Source organism: Taurulus bubalis (genome assembly GCF_910589615.1).
Source record: "Taurulus bubalis genome assembly, chromosome: 21".
NCBI lineage: Eukaryota > Metazoa > Chordata > Actinopteri > Perciformes > Cottidae > Taurulus > Taurulus bubalis.
The window spans coordinates 2676531-2690521 of NC_136609.1; the positions used below are offsets into that span (position 1 = coordinate 2676531).

Genomic DNA, 13991 nt, shown 5'->3' on the forward strand with positions numbered 1-13991 from the left:
AGAAATAAACATTTACAGCCTGGTACACAAAACATGTTTGTTCTCTATAGCGAGAGCCGGGAGGAATTATTATAAAACTCCCCCTTTTTAATAATGTTAATGCTTAAAATAAGTCATAATTAAGGGCTGGGTCGCTTTGAGTGACAGGTGGGCGTCGTCTCCAGTCGCTAGCTTTCTCCTCAGCTCCTCCACCGACCCACCTCTTTAACTCAACTTAAACTTAAAATGTTTTATCTTGCAGTCATGTGTTTTATAGAGTTCCCACAGGCTTTAGCATCCATTACAGTACATAAAACATAATAAAATACGAGTAATACCTGTACTAAAATGTTCCACACATGCCCGATATACCACAAGCCCCATGTGCTAACAACGGATCAATATTGGGGTAGTTAGCTGTTATTTTGTGCAGGATTATTAGTACATTTGACACGGTTTATGTGAGAATATATGCGTCTGAACTTGAAGTGATTGGATCCCCAGAGTAAAGAGAGGAAACGTCTCAGAGCTGCCGGCAGACTCACAATATGATAATATCCCGCTGAGAGCGTCGCGTCCCAAGAGCGCCGGCTTTGTGGACGCTAAATCTGCTCGCCTCACCTCAATTTACCTCAATCCGCAAGAAGAGAGCGTCTCGGTTTGAAACATAATGCCTGTTCGCCTTCTTGTTACGCAATCACTGAGCAGTCAGGGAAATGACCACATTTTCTTTTAGATCACCTTGTAATCTGATTATGTTTTCAGTTATATTGTCAGTGTAATTTAAGCAGGACTGCTTGTTAAAAGCAGGACAGATTTACTCATTCTTCTGCTCTCACCTTCTCTGTGAAGCATCTTTTTTGGCTGTTTCCCTTTTGCAGGAATTTAGCAGAATTGATTTAATGGTTGCATAAAGGGGATTTGATGAGGATTTCTGGTCCTGCGCTAAAAGCTTGTCAGACTATGCAGCAAAACCAAAAAGCAGTAGTGAGGAAGGTAGGAAGTCACTGATTTGACCCCCAAAACATGTTAAACGCCACCAGCTGCAGCACAGGTCCAGGACTAGAACTCAGCTGAATTAAGGACTTTTTAATATGTATTATTGCGCATAAAAAAACACTTTCAGAATTTACAAGTGCAAGAACCAACATTTGTTTGTTGGTCCATACAATATCTGTCCACCTCGTCCTCTCCAGAAATGTCACAACCTGCTGTGGCTCCCTCCGCTGTGGCGTTATGGCCTTTTTAGTTGCTAAATAATTGGTTCTACATGCTGTGTTTTATGTCATTGTCATGGAAGTATGAGGAATGCTCGCTGTCACAAAAAGAGCAATCTCCACCTGTCGAAGATAAATCAGCTCACGTGGAGATTCACTTCTTTTTTTTCTCCTATTTTCATATTTTCTACTAAAATGAGTTTGCACGATGCAAATATTTCTATAGTTTGGATCTTCGTGTCGGCTTTTCCTCTAGAAGGTGGATATTTTAGATTTTTAGTGAAATGTCTCGTCAACGATTGAATGGATTGCGATGAAATTTGGGAACAAAAATTAATGTATTTTGAACAAAAACCTGAAAAAACTCTTCAGCCTTAGCCGCATTTTGTGTTTGGTACAAATGTGAGCACGCGAACAGATGTTGACCAATCTTTACTAATATTTAGACTAATAATAGTTCCAAAGTAACAAGTCATTGTTCAACATTCTGGACTTTCATATTAGTTCTACTTATTTACTTTGTTGCTGTCAGGTTTATTTGTGTAAACAAAATCTAAAAAGTTCAATGTATCTACAAAATAGATGTATCGGTGTATCAATGTATCGGTATATCAATGTAACGATGTATCAATGTATCGATGTATCAATCTATCAATGTAACGATATATCGATGTATCGGGAAAAGTTCATGTCTCTACGTATTTACTTTGTTGCTATCAGCTTTATTTGAGCAACTTTGTCAATGAACGTCATCAAGGGGTGAAAAGAAATGTAAAAAGAAAAGTGTAAAGTCTAAGAAATCCTCAGTGGTTCAACTAATTTTTTTTTCTTTTTTGTCAGGTGGCTTTTAAGGTGGTGAAGTACTCGCTCTCTGCAGATCTGAAGTATGCGCTCTTCGCTTACGACGTCAAACGGGTGAGTTTCACGTTTAAATCCTGAAATCAAAAGCAACAACTTTGCATGAACCCTGTGTTTGTAATGTCATTTCTTCAAGTGCTTCATATTACTAAAATATGTACAACCTCAGCAAAAAGCTTATATACATCAGTAAAGCATGATAATTCAGACAAGGATTAGAAAATAAAACAATCTGACATGTTATAAACCTATAAAACAACAGATTTCCAAATGCTGTTTTTTAAAAAGGTTAAAAACTCACAAAGGGTTGTTGTGCTTCGATGAGCGGCCGCTTCACGCTGCGACCGGACTCGTGCGTCGTCCTCTCCGCCTTCACTTCCTGGCAGGCTGTTACTTACACGGGGGCTCTTTCGCAATACCCCAGAGAGCTGTCACTCGCGCATTAGCATGCACAAGCAAGCCCACCCACTCGAGCGTATTTATGCTCTTTTTGTTGTCTGAAGAGCACTTTGCTGCTCTCCGTTTCTTCAAATTGGAATCGACTTGAGTTAAAAAAGATGAGCTCCGATGAGTCGCTCCAACAGTCGGGAGGACCCGGTTCCCGTTTTGTTATTTTCTCTCACGCGCGTGTTTTTCTTTGTGCATTCTCATTTTTTCTGCCCGTTAACATCCATTCATCCACAGAGAGGCTTTCTTCTCTCCGCACATTCAAGGTCTCATTGATTTTCACATTTGTTTGCAAAGAGAGATTTAGAAACCGGAGGAGGACGTCTGTGTATCTGTAATATCGAAACCACGTCTTCTCTTTCTGGAAACGTTATTGTCTCACTCCTCTTCTGCTTAATTGATTGCATTCCAGTTTTTATTAGTTGCCAGGGCAACGTAAAATCCCCTCGAGGTACGATTAACGCAAACCTGCTGAGATTTTCAGCTGCTGAAGATTGAATTTTCTCAATTCCGTGCTGTTATTAAGGATGAAGGGAACTCGGCTGTGAGGCGTTTGGTGGGGGGGGTTTGGTGAACATCCCAAAACGTTTCTATAGATGTCTCAATTTGTGGAAATGTGGATAAAACGATAACGATGCCGAAACTAAATAGTTGCTTGTTGTTCAGTCTCCTGGAAAAAGCAACACTGGATTTAAAGATGTTTTGTTTTCCTCTGCAAAGCTTCAGTGCCGGCTCAGAGTCATTATCCTTTTGAGAAATAAACCCAATTTCTCACAACTTAATGCAAGAATGGACCGCTCACTTCTCAAGTTTGCACCAGTCAAAGAGTTGTACATCTCTGCCGATCACAGATATGTTGAATATTGTTTTTGTGTTTGATTAGTGTCGTAATATATCGAGTGACCGAGATTAAAAGTTACAAAGTATAACAATTGATACATTGCTCGTTACATTGCACAGTTATTGCCTTCTGGAGTTGTGTTGCCTAATAGTTGCACAGCGTTACACACAAGGCATTGTGCGTTTCCTCAAAGCGTGATACGAGGCTGATATGAAACATATTTTTTGGTTCCTGTGGTTTGTAGAAACAAAAAAGCCAACATTTATTTTTCTTGCATGGACAGTTTTACAATTTCAATAAAACTCCCCCTAAAGAGTAGGGAACAGTAAGTAGTACATTAAAGGTTTTACAAAATAAACTGACTGACTGGATGATTGTTGGCATGAATGACGAGCTGAACTCTCGTTGCAGATGTACAGATATTCGTACACGGCGTCGTACATCGTCTACAACATCTACACCAGGTGAGCCGCTGGTTTCCTCCACCGGATTCAGAAGCAGATGGTGGTTTTTACTATACTTTATGTGTGTGTGTGTGTGTGTGTGTGTGTGTGTGTGTGTGTGTGTGTGTGTGTGTGTGTGTGTGTGTGTGTGTGTGTGTGTGTGTGACAACAGGGAGGTCTGGGAGCTAAACCCACCGGAGGTTCACAACGCGGTGCTCCAGCATGCAGCTTGGGGAAGACAAGGACAACAGCTGGTGTGTTTCTCTTTGTTTTGTTTGTTTTTTATGTCTTTCTTTCTATCGCTTCTCCGTCTTTCTTTTTAAACTCACGCTGCCTGGTCCGTCTTCTTCTTCTTCTTCTTCTTCTTCTTCTTCTTCTTCTTCTTCTTCTTCTTCTTCTTCTTTTTATTCGTCTTCTTCTTCTGTCTGTTAGTCACATTACACTTATGAGGTCAATCAAACACAGGACTTTCACTCAGGCGACCACTGTTCATGTCCCATGTATTTCACTAGTTTTGTTCCATAAACATTGCTGTTAAACATAATTATTTGAACCCAATCCATTGCCTACATAATACCAATAGGTTTTGCTGTGTCATCAAACCTACGTTGGAAGTTTATTTTGGGAAGACCGCATGCATGTAACGAGCAGAAACTGTTCATATCCTGTGAATACAGTCTTCTTTAACAAGTACATGCTAGATGGGAAACGAGAGCGTCATAGTTTGAAGATTAATTCTTGTTTTAAGGTCAAATAAAACATCATGCTCATTGTTTTCAATGAGATTCTTTGATTTATAGCAGATTGCTTCTCGAGCATTAATATAATCAATCTGGGAAGAAGGAGATTTTTTTTGCATTTGACCTTTTAAAATGAGCTGCTTTGTAATGTTTGTGCTTTATTAGCAGTTTTAAAGTATACTTTTATCATTTTGTTGTGTATTAAGTCTCTTCCTGTCTGTCGGTGTTGCACTTTCCTTTCGGCTAACACCTCTCATGATAAATGTTGTATTCGATGTGTCTTCATGCGGCACAGCCGAAGCTCCAGGTAAAGTTTCCCAACTCAAAATGGCCGCTGTGTGACTAATGGATATTCAGAGCCGGGGGGGAAATAAATAACTCCTCAGGATATTGGTGAACCTGCAGGCTGATCCTGTTTGTATTTGCAAATGCAAATATTAAAACACTGATGGAAGAGAAAGGACAAACACACACGTTGTGCTGTGAGATTAAACCAGGAGGGAGGAAATCAAAAAGAAAGAGCTTTGACGTTGACGGGGAGTACCCGCATGACTGATGACATAAGCATTGAGTCTTGAATGAATACCTCCATGTTCTCCTCTCTCTGCAGGTCTACATCTTTGAGAATAACATCTACTACCAGTCAGATGTGAAGAGCAACTCTCTGAGAATCACCTCCTCCGGGATGGAGGGAGTCGTCTTCAACGGACTGGCCGACTGGCTGTACGAAGGTGTGTGTGTGTGTGTGTGCGTGTGTGTGTGTGTGTGTGTGTTTTAAGTAAGATGGTTTGGCTTGATATCTAAAGAGCTGACAGAACGTTTCCAAAGTGTTTAATCCTGATTTATTTATATTTAAATTACTGCGAATGGAAACCCAATATTTCTTACTTTCAAATCAAAAGCGTTCAACTGGCAAAATGCTGGCTGGCTTTTATTGTGAAACAGTCACAGGAAACACAAAGTAATCGTCACAGAAATGATCAATAACAGGTCAAAATATGTAAACTACATTCACTCTAGTACTGTACATTTTATTTGTTATATTATATACTTGTACTACTTCACATTAAATATTATTCTACTTGGGAAATTTTACTCTTTATTTACATTTAGTTACTTTTTAAATTAAAAAACACACAATATACAATACAACTGATGCAGTACTACTAATGTACTCAGTAGTTAAGTGTCTCAAATTGTCATTAACAGACTACAACATTAAAACACTCAATATATAATAAACACAATATTCTATAATAAAACCCTTTTGCATGATAAGTACTTCTACCTTTGAGACTTTTGTATTTTTACTTCAGTAACATTTTGAATTCAGGACTTTTCTATTTCTACTTTTGCTGAAGTATCTGAGTACTTCTTCCACGACTGCTACTCATTTTTTATCGTGTAATAAGTATATTTTTCGATGACAATAAGCGTTTTTTAAAGCTTTGTGTGATTTAGTGGTCGAGGAAGTACTCTTGAGAGTTAAAATGATTCAGAGATTTGTTTTCTGCTTTAAAAGAGAAGCAGACAAACTCTGCAGAATGAATTTAAATCAACAACAAGCCATCCATTAAGTCGCCGTGCAAACAAACTGGGTGATGTGCTGATGGTCTTTGCACAAACACAGACTGGCAACGCTGGAGAATAATTTCTGTTTACTGCGTTTGTGTTTTGTGTTTTTGCTTTAATGAAGGAAAGAGCAGAATAAGTGTTACGTTCTCTATTTCACCAAGAAAATGAGCAACCAGATGGTTTCCCCCCTCAAATGATCTGTTTTAAGAATTGTTCTTGAGCACAGGTGCAGAACACATCTGTAGTAATAACAATAATAATAAATACATAAAAGAAAAAGGATAAGCAAACGATGATTGTGTGTGTTTCTCTCCAGAGGAGGTCCTGCGCTCTCACTTGGCTAACTGGTGGTCGCCTGACGGAGAGCGGCTGGCTTTCCTCACCATCAACGACTCACTGGTTCCCAACATGCTCCTGCCGCAGTTCACTGGGAACGCCTACCCCAGAGGACTGCAGTACCCGTATCCTATGGTCAGTCTGCTGCAGGTGCATTGTGGGAAATAGAGTCCAGACATCATGTGGGATGTTTGAGAGAAATGCAAAAACATTTTACTCAGTTTTGAGTTGTTTCCGTTCTTTCTTCTTATTTATTTATTTTATTTTGTCAATAAATTGTTTAGTCTTTTACACTAAATTGCTTATTTTTGATAAAGCAAAGAAATCAACCAATAATTAATTATAGATTTTTTTTAATTTAATTTTAAATCTGCAGTTTCTGAATCATTTCCTTTTTCTAAAACGTTTCCCCCCCAAAAATGTATTTGGTAAAAAGGAAGTCAGTGTTAAATTAATCTACTTCCAATTTATTTGGGTATAAATACATTTTTTGTCTTTTAAAGAAACCAATTTTATCCATATAAATTGAACCAAATTACATACTTCTTCTGCGGAGAAGTTCAAAGCAAAATAAGAAATGTAATTACACTTTGACCTATAAAATTAAGTGCCATTTTTTTATTAATAAGAAATAACTTAATATATTCTGTGAAAGTGCAAAAACCTTTTACTGTGCTGAGTAGATTTAACAAATTAAAAAACATTTTTATATATTAATATTCAGAGGACAAACCACTTATTTAATAACAACCTCTCCGCCTTCAGGCCGGTCAGAAAAACCCTGCCGTCAAGTTGTCGGTGGTCAACCTGTTCGGAGCGACACACACTCAAGAACTGCAGCCTCCTGATCAGCTCAGGCTCAGGTGACACACACACACACACACACACACACACACACACACACACACACACACACTGAAGGCCCAGAGTGAGCGTCCTCTCTGTGTCTCCTGTGCAGGGACTTCTACGTCACCATGGTGAAGTGGATCAGTAACACTCACCTGGCGGTGCGGTGGGTCAACCGGCCCCAGAATGCATCACTGCTGACGGTGTGCGACGCCACCATCGGCGTCTGTCTGCAGGTGGGTGTTGCCGACGACGACAACGACAACTTCTCGAGCTCACATCTGTCAAATAATATAATCAAAGTGACTTTTCTTCTATTTCCTTCAGAGACATGAAGACTCTTCGGAGACGTGGCTCTCCATGCAGGTAAACCTCGTCCTCACACCTTTACACACCTGTTCCCCTCACAGCTGTGTGTGTGTGTGTGCAGCTTAAAGTGTGTCACCTCTGTTTGTCTGTGCAGAGACAGGAGCCGCTGTTCTCCAAGGACAGGAGCCGGTTCTTCATCTCCCTGCCGGTGAAACAAGGAGGTCAGGGAGACTTCCACCACATCACCATGTTCTCCAGAAAGGTAGCGAGTCGCCGCTCTGCGTGTTCTGATCCTCCAAGGGGGCGGGCGGTGTGTATTTCCTCCTGTTTTCTTCTTCCTTCGGTTTCAGTTACGGAGTGACCAGGATGAAGTTCGCCACCTGACGTCAGGAGACTGGGAGGTGACGAAGATCGCAGCTTACGATGAAAACAACCAGATCATGTACGTTTGAATGACAACCACATGGAATACAAACAAAACAACCCGTCTCTGCCTGAATTTTAACAATAACAGTTTGATTTACTCTCACACAATTCTCTGAAATCTAAATACATTGTTACTGGACATTATTCTGCATTCATCAGCTTTAATTTGGCTCAGAGTTTCATCTTTTGGCTGATTGTTGATCTGCAGGCTCGTGACTCCCAGGAATGAATTCAATATTATGTCTTCTGTGATGATAATATTGTGTCCCCCACTTCAAACTGATGAAAGAAGAAAACACTTGCATGAGAAGCCTCATTTTCATCCTGATAAAGGCCATTTTCAAGCAGGCTTTTGCTTCTCTGTCTGCAGAAACACTCACCTGCTACTACATCAGCTGCATTCTGCAGAGGGAGAGCATGTTTTTAACCCTGCTTTAAGGCTGCAGGCTCCGTGACTGTATAAGTGTGTTTCTGGTTGGTCAGCCACGCCGCACACTGACTCGTGAAGTGGATCTCTGACCTTGTCCTACTTTAGCTCTGCTTTCCCTCCACACAGATACGTTCTGAGCACAGAGGACGGTGCACAACAAAGACACCTCTACAGGTAAAATACCTTTTCTTTTATTCGTCGTTTCTCCAATATTTTCCTCCACTGAATCGTCATCTCCGTCCCCCGACAGCGTGTCCACCCTCGGCCTTTTCCCACGACGATGCCTCACCTGCGGCCTGAAGGAGGACTGTTCGTTCTTCGACGCCGACGTCAACCCCGACGCGCAGCACGCCATCCTGCACTGCAGAGGTCAGGGTCCAGGAACTCAACATGAACGTTTAAGTCCGAAATGTAGATTTGAGATGCCAAATGTCCAACGCAGGATGCAGATTCATCAGCACTAAATATTGTATTCCCTCCATCGCAGGGCCTGGAGTTCCAGCCGTGCTGCTGCTGAGTTTGGACGACGTGGACTGTGAGTCGTCTTCACTCTGCTCTTCAACGTGCAGCCAGTTTGCGTTGGTGATGTTCTGTGTGGGCGAGCAGACGGGCTTTCTCTCTGAAAGGGGAACTAGTTTGTAGCCATTAAGCACCGTCATGTTGTATGAAAACATCGGCAGCTGCTGGATTTGACTCCGCGACAAAAAATGCAGCGGCAATTTGTTCCTTTTATACGATTTTGCTTTTGAATATTTATCAATATTCATCTGCTCCATTGTGGAGTCGATACTCGAAATGTAAAAGTTCGGATTCACATCTGGTTAAAAGTGTGTTATTATTTGTATAGAAGGCCTGCCTTCCGTGTGGATTAGTGGCTACAAAATAAAAACGGAGTCGTGACGTTTCTCTGGATGAAGCGCTGAATATTTCATGTGAACTGTTGTCCATATTTATTTATTGCTTCTATGCCGAGAGGAAACATGAATATATGAGAAGTTTTAGGCTTCTTAGATATTAAGAAAAGCACTGCTTCACATAAACTGTACATGCTGATACATTTTAGTTTAATATACGTGTATATAATAATACTTGTATTTATTTTAACAGCGTATTTCATCTTGGAGAACAACCTCCCTCTGCGGTCGGCACTGGAGACTAAAAAAAGGACCCAGACTGAAATCAGAATGATCACTAATGACAACTTTGGTAGCCGGTGATGAATGACGTGTGTGTGTGTGTGTGTGTGTGTGTGTGTGTCTTCCTGTCTGCTCCGTCTGTCCTTCAGCTAATGTCTCCGTCTTGTCCTCGCAGAGCTGCCGCTGAAGCTCATCTATCCTCCCGACTTCTCCGAGTCCTTCCTCTACGGCCTTCTCCTCATTGTGTGAGCCAGAACACTTCACGACATTTACATCTTTCCACCATTTTACATTTACTGTGAGCTTCAGAGGACACTTTGCTTCTCTCCACCTGCAGGCTGTTCAGCTTAAAACACATCAGCAGCAGTTATAAATGAACTAAATGTAAATGTAGCGATGGTTTTAACGTCCTAAAATCCTTTTTGGGATGCAGAGTAATTTCAATAAATATCACAGTCATTTAAATCCTACTGTCGTCCAGAAGTACTACCCATAAAATGCACGTGCATCGTAACTACTTCATGTACAGTTAGCTAGTGTATTGTCGTGGTTCTCAAGCTGTGGGTCGGGCCCCCCCAAAGGGACACGAGATACATCTGAGGGGTCGTGAGGTGATTAAGAAGAAAAACGTTCTGCTGCAGAAATTTGTCATTTCTGGTGTTTTTAACTTTTAGATTCTCACAGATATATAAAAAAACACACCTGGTTTAATCTTTAACATACAGCACATATGGTGGTAATGCATTAGTAACAAGTACAATATAAAGTAGTGGAATTGTACTGAAGCACTTGAGTAAAACGATTCAATACAGGTCTGTTTGTAAATGCCAATAAAATGACGTTCATTTTGGGGTTCTTCCTCCCAGCGTGAGCTCTCCGGGCGACCAGGCGGCGACGGAGGAGTTCAGGCTGGACTGGGACTCGGTGCTGGCGGGGTCGGACCAGGTCATCGTAGCGCGACTGGACGGCAGAGGGTCAGGGTTCAGAGGTCAAAGGTACCGGACGCCCACATCGATCCTCGCCATGCGGCGGCAGTTTAAATGTCTCATCCTCGTCTTCGTCACTCCTCAGGGTTTTGCAGCAGCTCCATCGGAGGCTCGGCTCCGTGGACGCAGAGGACCAGATCGCGGCTCTGGAGTAAGTCTTTCTGTCCGGTCCTGTTTGCACTTTGTGACGCTGCTTCTGTATTATTTAGGATTTCATGCAGGGTTTTATTAATGCAGCATCCTGTGCCTGAGCAACTCATCACGAAGGGATAAAAACAACTCTTAAAACCTGCAGTGCGGCATGATTTTTGAATAATTGTAGGGTTTCTGTTTTCCTTAAATCAAATTCATGCTTTTTTACTTTGAAGATCCAGATTGTTTGTTAATGTTGGCAGATTAATTGTTACTCAAAGTAACGCTGCTATACTTTTTTTAGGCGGTTCTTTAGGGTGAAAAGGATCGGAAGAAGAAATATATTCAACTTCTGCAGCGAGTCCAAAAAAATTGTTTATTTTCCCAGCAGCGCTTTCTCAGCCCGTGACCTTTGACCTGCGCATTGAAACAAACAGTCCAGTTGTTTATTAAGTGAAACACTTTTTCCTCTGTGTGCCTCAGATACCTGGTGACGCTGCCGTTCATCGACCGCACTCGTGTGGGAGTCTTCGGAGAGGTTCGTCTGTGCATCTGTATCTGTACGAGGCTCCAAGTGTATTCATAAATTATGAGGCCAGCTATGAGCCTTAATAAAGGTTACTCGTGGTAAAACATCTCTACATTAATGCAGATAGCATGTCATGAACAGGGAAAAAATATTCAAATCTCTACAATCCCAGAATCCATATTTAATCTGTTAAACTATTTAGATGTTATCTTCAATAATGGACGATGATAACGACAATACAATCCTGTGCATTCCACATAGTAATATATTCAGGTTTCTTACCTATTTATTTATATATTTATTCATTTATTTATTTATATATATATGTATATGCATGTACTCCTGGCAGCAAAAAACTGCCACCTTTTCCTAAAATCGTGCATTCAGCTGAGACAGAAGCGGCTAAAACCAATTTCTAGAAATGCTTGATATGCTGATGAAGGTCCATATTACATTTTTTTAAATAATTACACTCACTGTGGGACAAATATGCAGGAATTCGGACACTGAACACACCTGCATGAGAAATATTGTCTGTGCAATGTCACCACGTTTTTTGGGGTACTAAAAATCAAGGAATTATTTACTTGCAAGAGTTGTTTTACTTGGATGACTTGCAGAACCGAGCAGCTGTAGTAGTTGCGTAAAGCTCGGCTACCTTTTTCAAATACAGGCTTAATATTCAGGCGTCAAAAAGAGCTGGTTTTGCTTTGGCCCAACAGGACTACGGCGGCTTCCTCGCGCTGACGATGCTGAAGTCGACCGAGAAGCTGATGGGCTGTGCGGCGGCTCAGGCTCCCGTCACCGACTGGTCCATGTACGGTGAGCTGATTAAAGCACACTTCTCTTCTTCAGCTCACACTGCAGGGACGCGGAGACGTGCAGGACGTCTCCATCCTGCGGGGTGTGTTGTCCGGGTAATGTGACTTTAATTATCCTTCGCTTCTGCTTTCGGGAATTCAGGCTTATTGAGTTTTTAGGATGAAAAGCGAGACGAGCTACTGTACAGCTGAAGATATATATATATATATATATATATATATATATATATATATATATATATATATATATATACTGCTGCATGTGGACTGAAAGCTCCGAACGCACATCATGCAACATGTAGAATCTCATTTAAATATGATATTATTTACGTTGTAAAGCTGTGAGGACATTAACTGCAGCTCCAACGTTTGTTTCTCTTTCTTAAAACATGATGCAACCTTTTCTTCTCCAGCGTCTGCGTTTTCGGAGCGATACCTCGGATCGCCTTCAACTGAGGAGAACTCGTACCAAGTGAGCTGCTTTTACCCATAATCCATCTGTTGCTCGGCTTGTTTTCTTTCATATTTTATGTTAAAAATCTTATCTTGTCCTGAAGTCAGACACATACATTTGAAAAAAAAGCAATACATCCTCTAATCTGACACACCATCCATCAGCAAAGACAACTGAAAAATCAACCAAATATATTAGTTTGTGAATAAAACCTGCACCCAAAAACATAAATAAACATGAATACATATGAACAGAAAGAATATGAAATGGAAATCAGAATAGTTTTTGAGTCTGACCTCCATGACCCTCAGCTCTCGTTTGCTCTCAACTTAATCACCTTTACTGGCAAATGTAATCAAACCAATTATCTGACACTGGCTGCGCTGGTAATAATGGTTTATTATGTCTGTGAATTTATCATTATGACCGATTCACCATGCATATACAAATATCCAGTTTTTTATGCAGGAAATAAGCAACAAGTCTTAATTGTTAAAGTCTCCTGTATGCTGTAAATCTTCTGGAGACCCCTGAAGTGTATTTGGGACCTTTTGCTGTAGAGAAACTGGTTAGTTGATGCATGATTTTGGCAAACGAATAGTTGGAGAATGAATCTCTAAAATCTATTTTACTGCCAGACTTCAAAATGAAAGGTTACTAACTAAAATACTGCAACTAAAATGTACTTTAATTTCAAATTCCTTACCTTTCTTTTCACAATATCTCTTTTATAGTTTTTTTATGTCGAGGCAAAGGTCACCCGGCTCTCTCAATGAAAACGCACTCTGCTTTGGTTCACTTCACAAACAGAACGGTTAATATAAATAAAGGAGAACAATGTGGCCACAAGCATCTCGGGGCCCAAATCCTGCGAGTGGAAAAGAAAACAAGGAAAAATGCCAGAAGGTGTCAGCTAAGAAGAAATCGCACATTCGCCCTCTACGTGAAGGTCGCAGTCGGAGTGTTTTTCCTCCTAAGTGGGTTGCGTTTTAACTGGGACGGCTATTTCTGTGACTCTCAGCAGGAGGGGGGGCGTCTGCTTTTAAATCGTCCAAACAGGAAGAAATGTGGCTCGATCTGATCAGACAATAATCAGCGGGACGTCGTCACTCATCCTCTGAGGCGGAGAGAGAAGCAGGCGGGTTATTAAATGTCCGCTTGTTGACGAGACGCAGGAAATCTCCCTCGTTTGAATCCCATCTGGGGAAAGAAAGTGAATGATGAGGTGGAGATATCCTCTAATATAACCGCCACCGTCCACACTCCCCTGAGCAATATAATTCAATCTGGCTTCTTGTTGCAGAGAAAGAGGAAAAATACAAGAGCCAACAGTTACTCTGCAAATGTGAGCATGAAGTGCCTTAAAAGCATCCCTCCATGACCTTTCAAAGGCCCATTTTCTCTTGTTAGAGTTCATCATCACAACAGGAATTCACCACTATTGTACTTTACTGAAGTATTCCCATTCTATGCTACTGAAGACTTC

At 40.9% G+C, this 13991-nt stretch overlaps 1 protein-coding gene across 1 annotated transcript in view; it reads left to right on the plus strand.

The window, feature by feature from the left end:
* Window positions 1-13991, plus strand: part of LOC306753102 (inactive dipeptidyl peptidase 10-like) — a gene marked incomplete at both ends in the record, with an annotated part of 61825 nt that overhangs the window by 46944 nt on the left and 890 nt on the right. Inside the window, 20 exons of the mRNA XM_079236939.1 lie at window positions 2037-2111; window positions 3754-3806; window positions 3958-4039; window positions 5136-5256; window positions 6417-6571; window positions 7202-7299; window positions 7395-7518; window positions 7610-7648; window positions 7746-7853; window positions 7942-8033; window positions 8574-8621; window positions 8698-8816; window positions 8935-8982; window positions 9555-9653; window positions 9759-9828; window positions 10450-10578; window positions 10655-10720; window positions 11185-11239; window positions 11953-12052; window positions 12465-12523. Of these exons, the coding sequence (XP_079093065.1) occupies window positions 2037-2111; window positions 3754-3806; window positions 3958-4039; window positions 5136-5256; window positions 6417-6571; window positions 7202-7299; window positions 7395-7518; window positions 7610-7648; window positions 7746-7853; window positions 7942-8033; window positions 8574-8621; window positions 8698-8816; window positions 8935-8982; window positions 9555-9653; window positions 9759-9828; window positions 10450-10578; window positions 10655-10720; window positions 11185-11239; window positions 11953-12052; window positions 12465-12523 (1740 nt within the window). The remainder of the gene's footprint in view (window positions 1-2036; window positions 2112-3753; window positions 3807-3957; window positions 4040-5135; window positions 5257-6416; window positions 6572-7201; window positions 7300-7394; window positions 7519-7609; window positions 7649-7745; window positions 7854-7941; window positions 8034-8573; window positions 8622-8697; window positions 8817-8934; window positions 8983-9554; window positions 9654-9758; window positions 9829-10449; window positions 10579-10654; window positions 10721-11184; window positions 11240-11952; window positions 12053-12464; window positions 12524-13991) is intronic.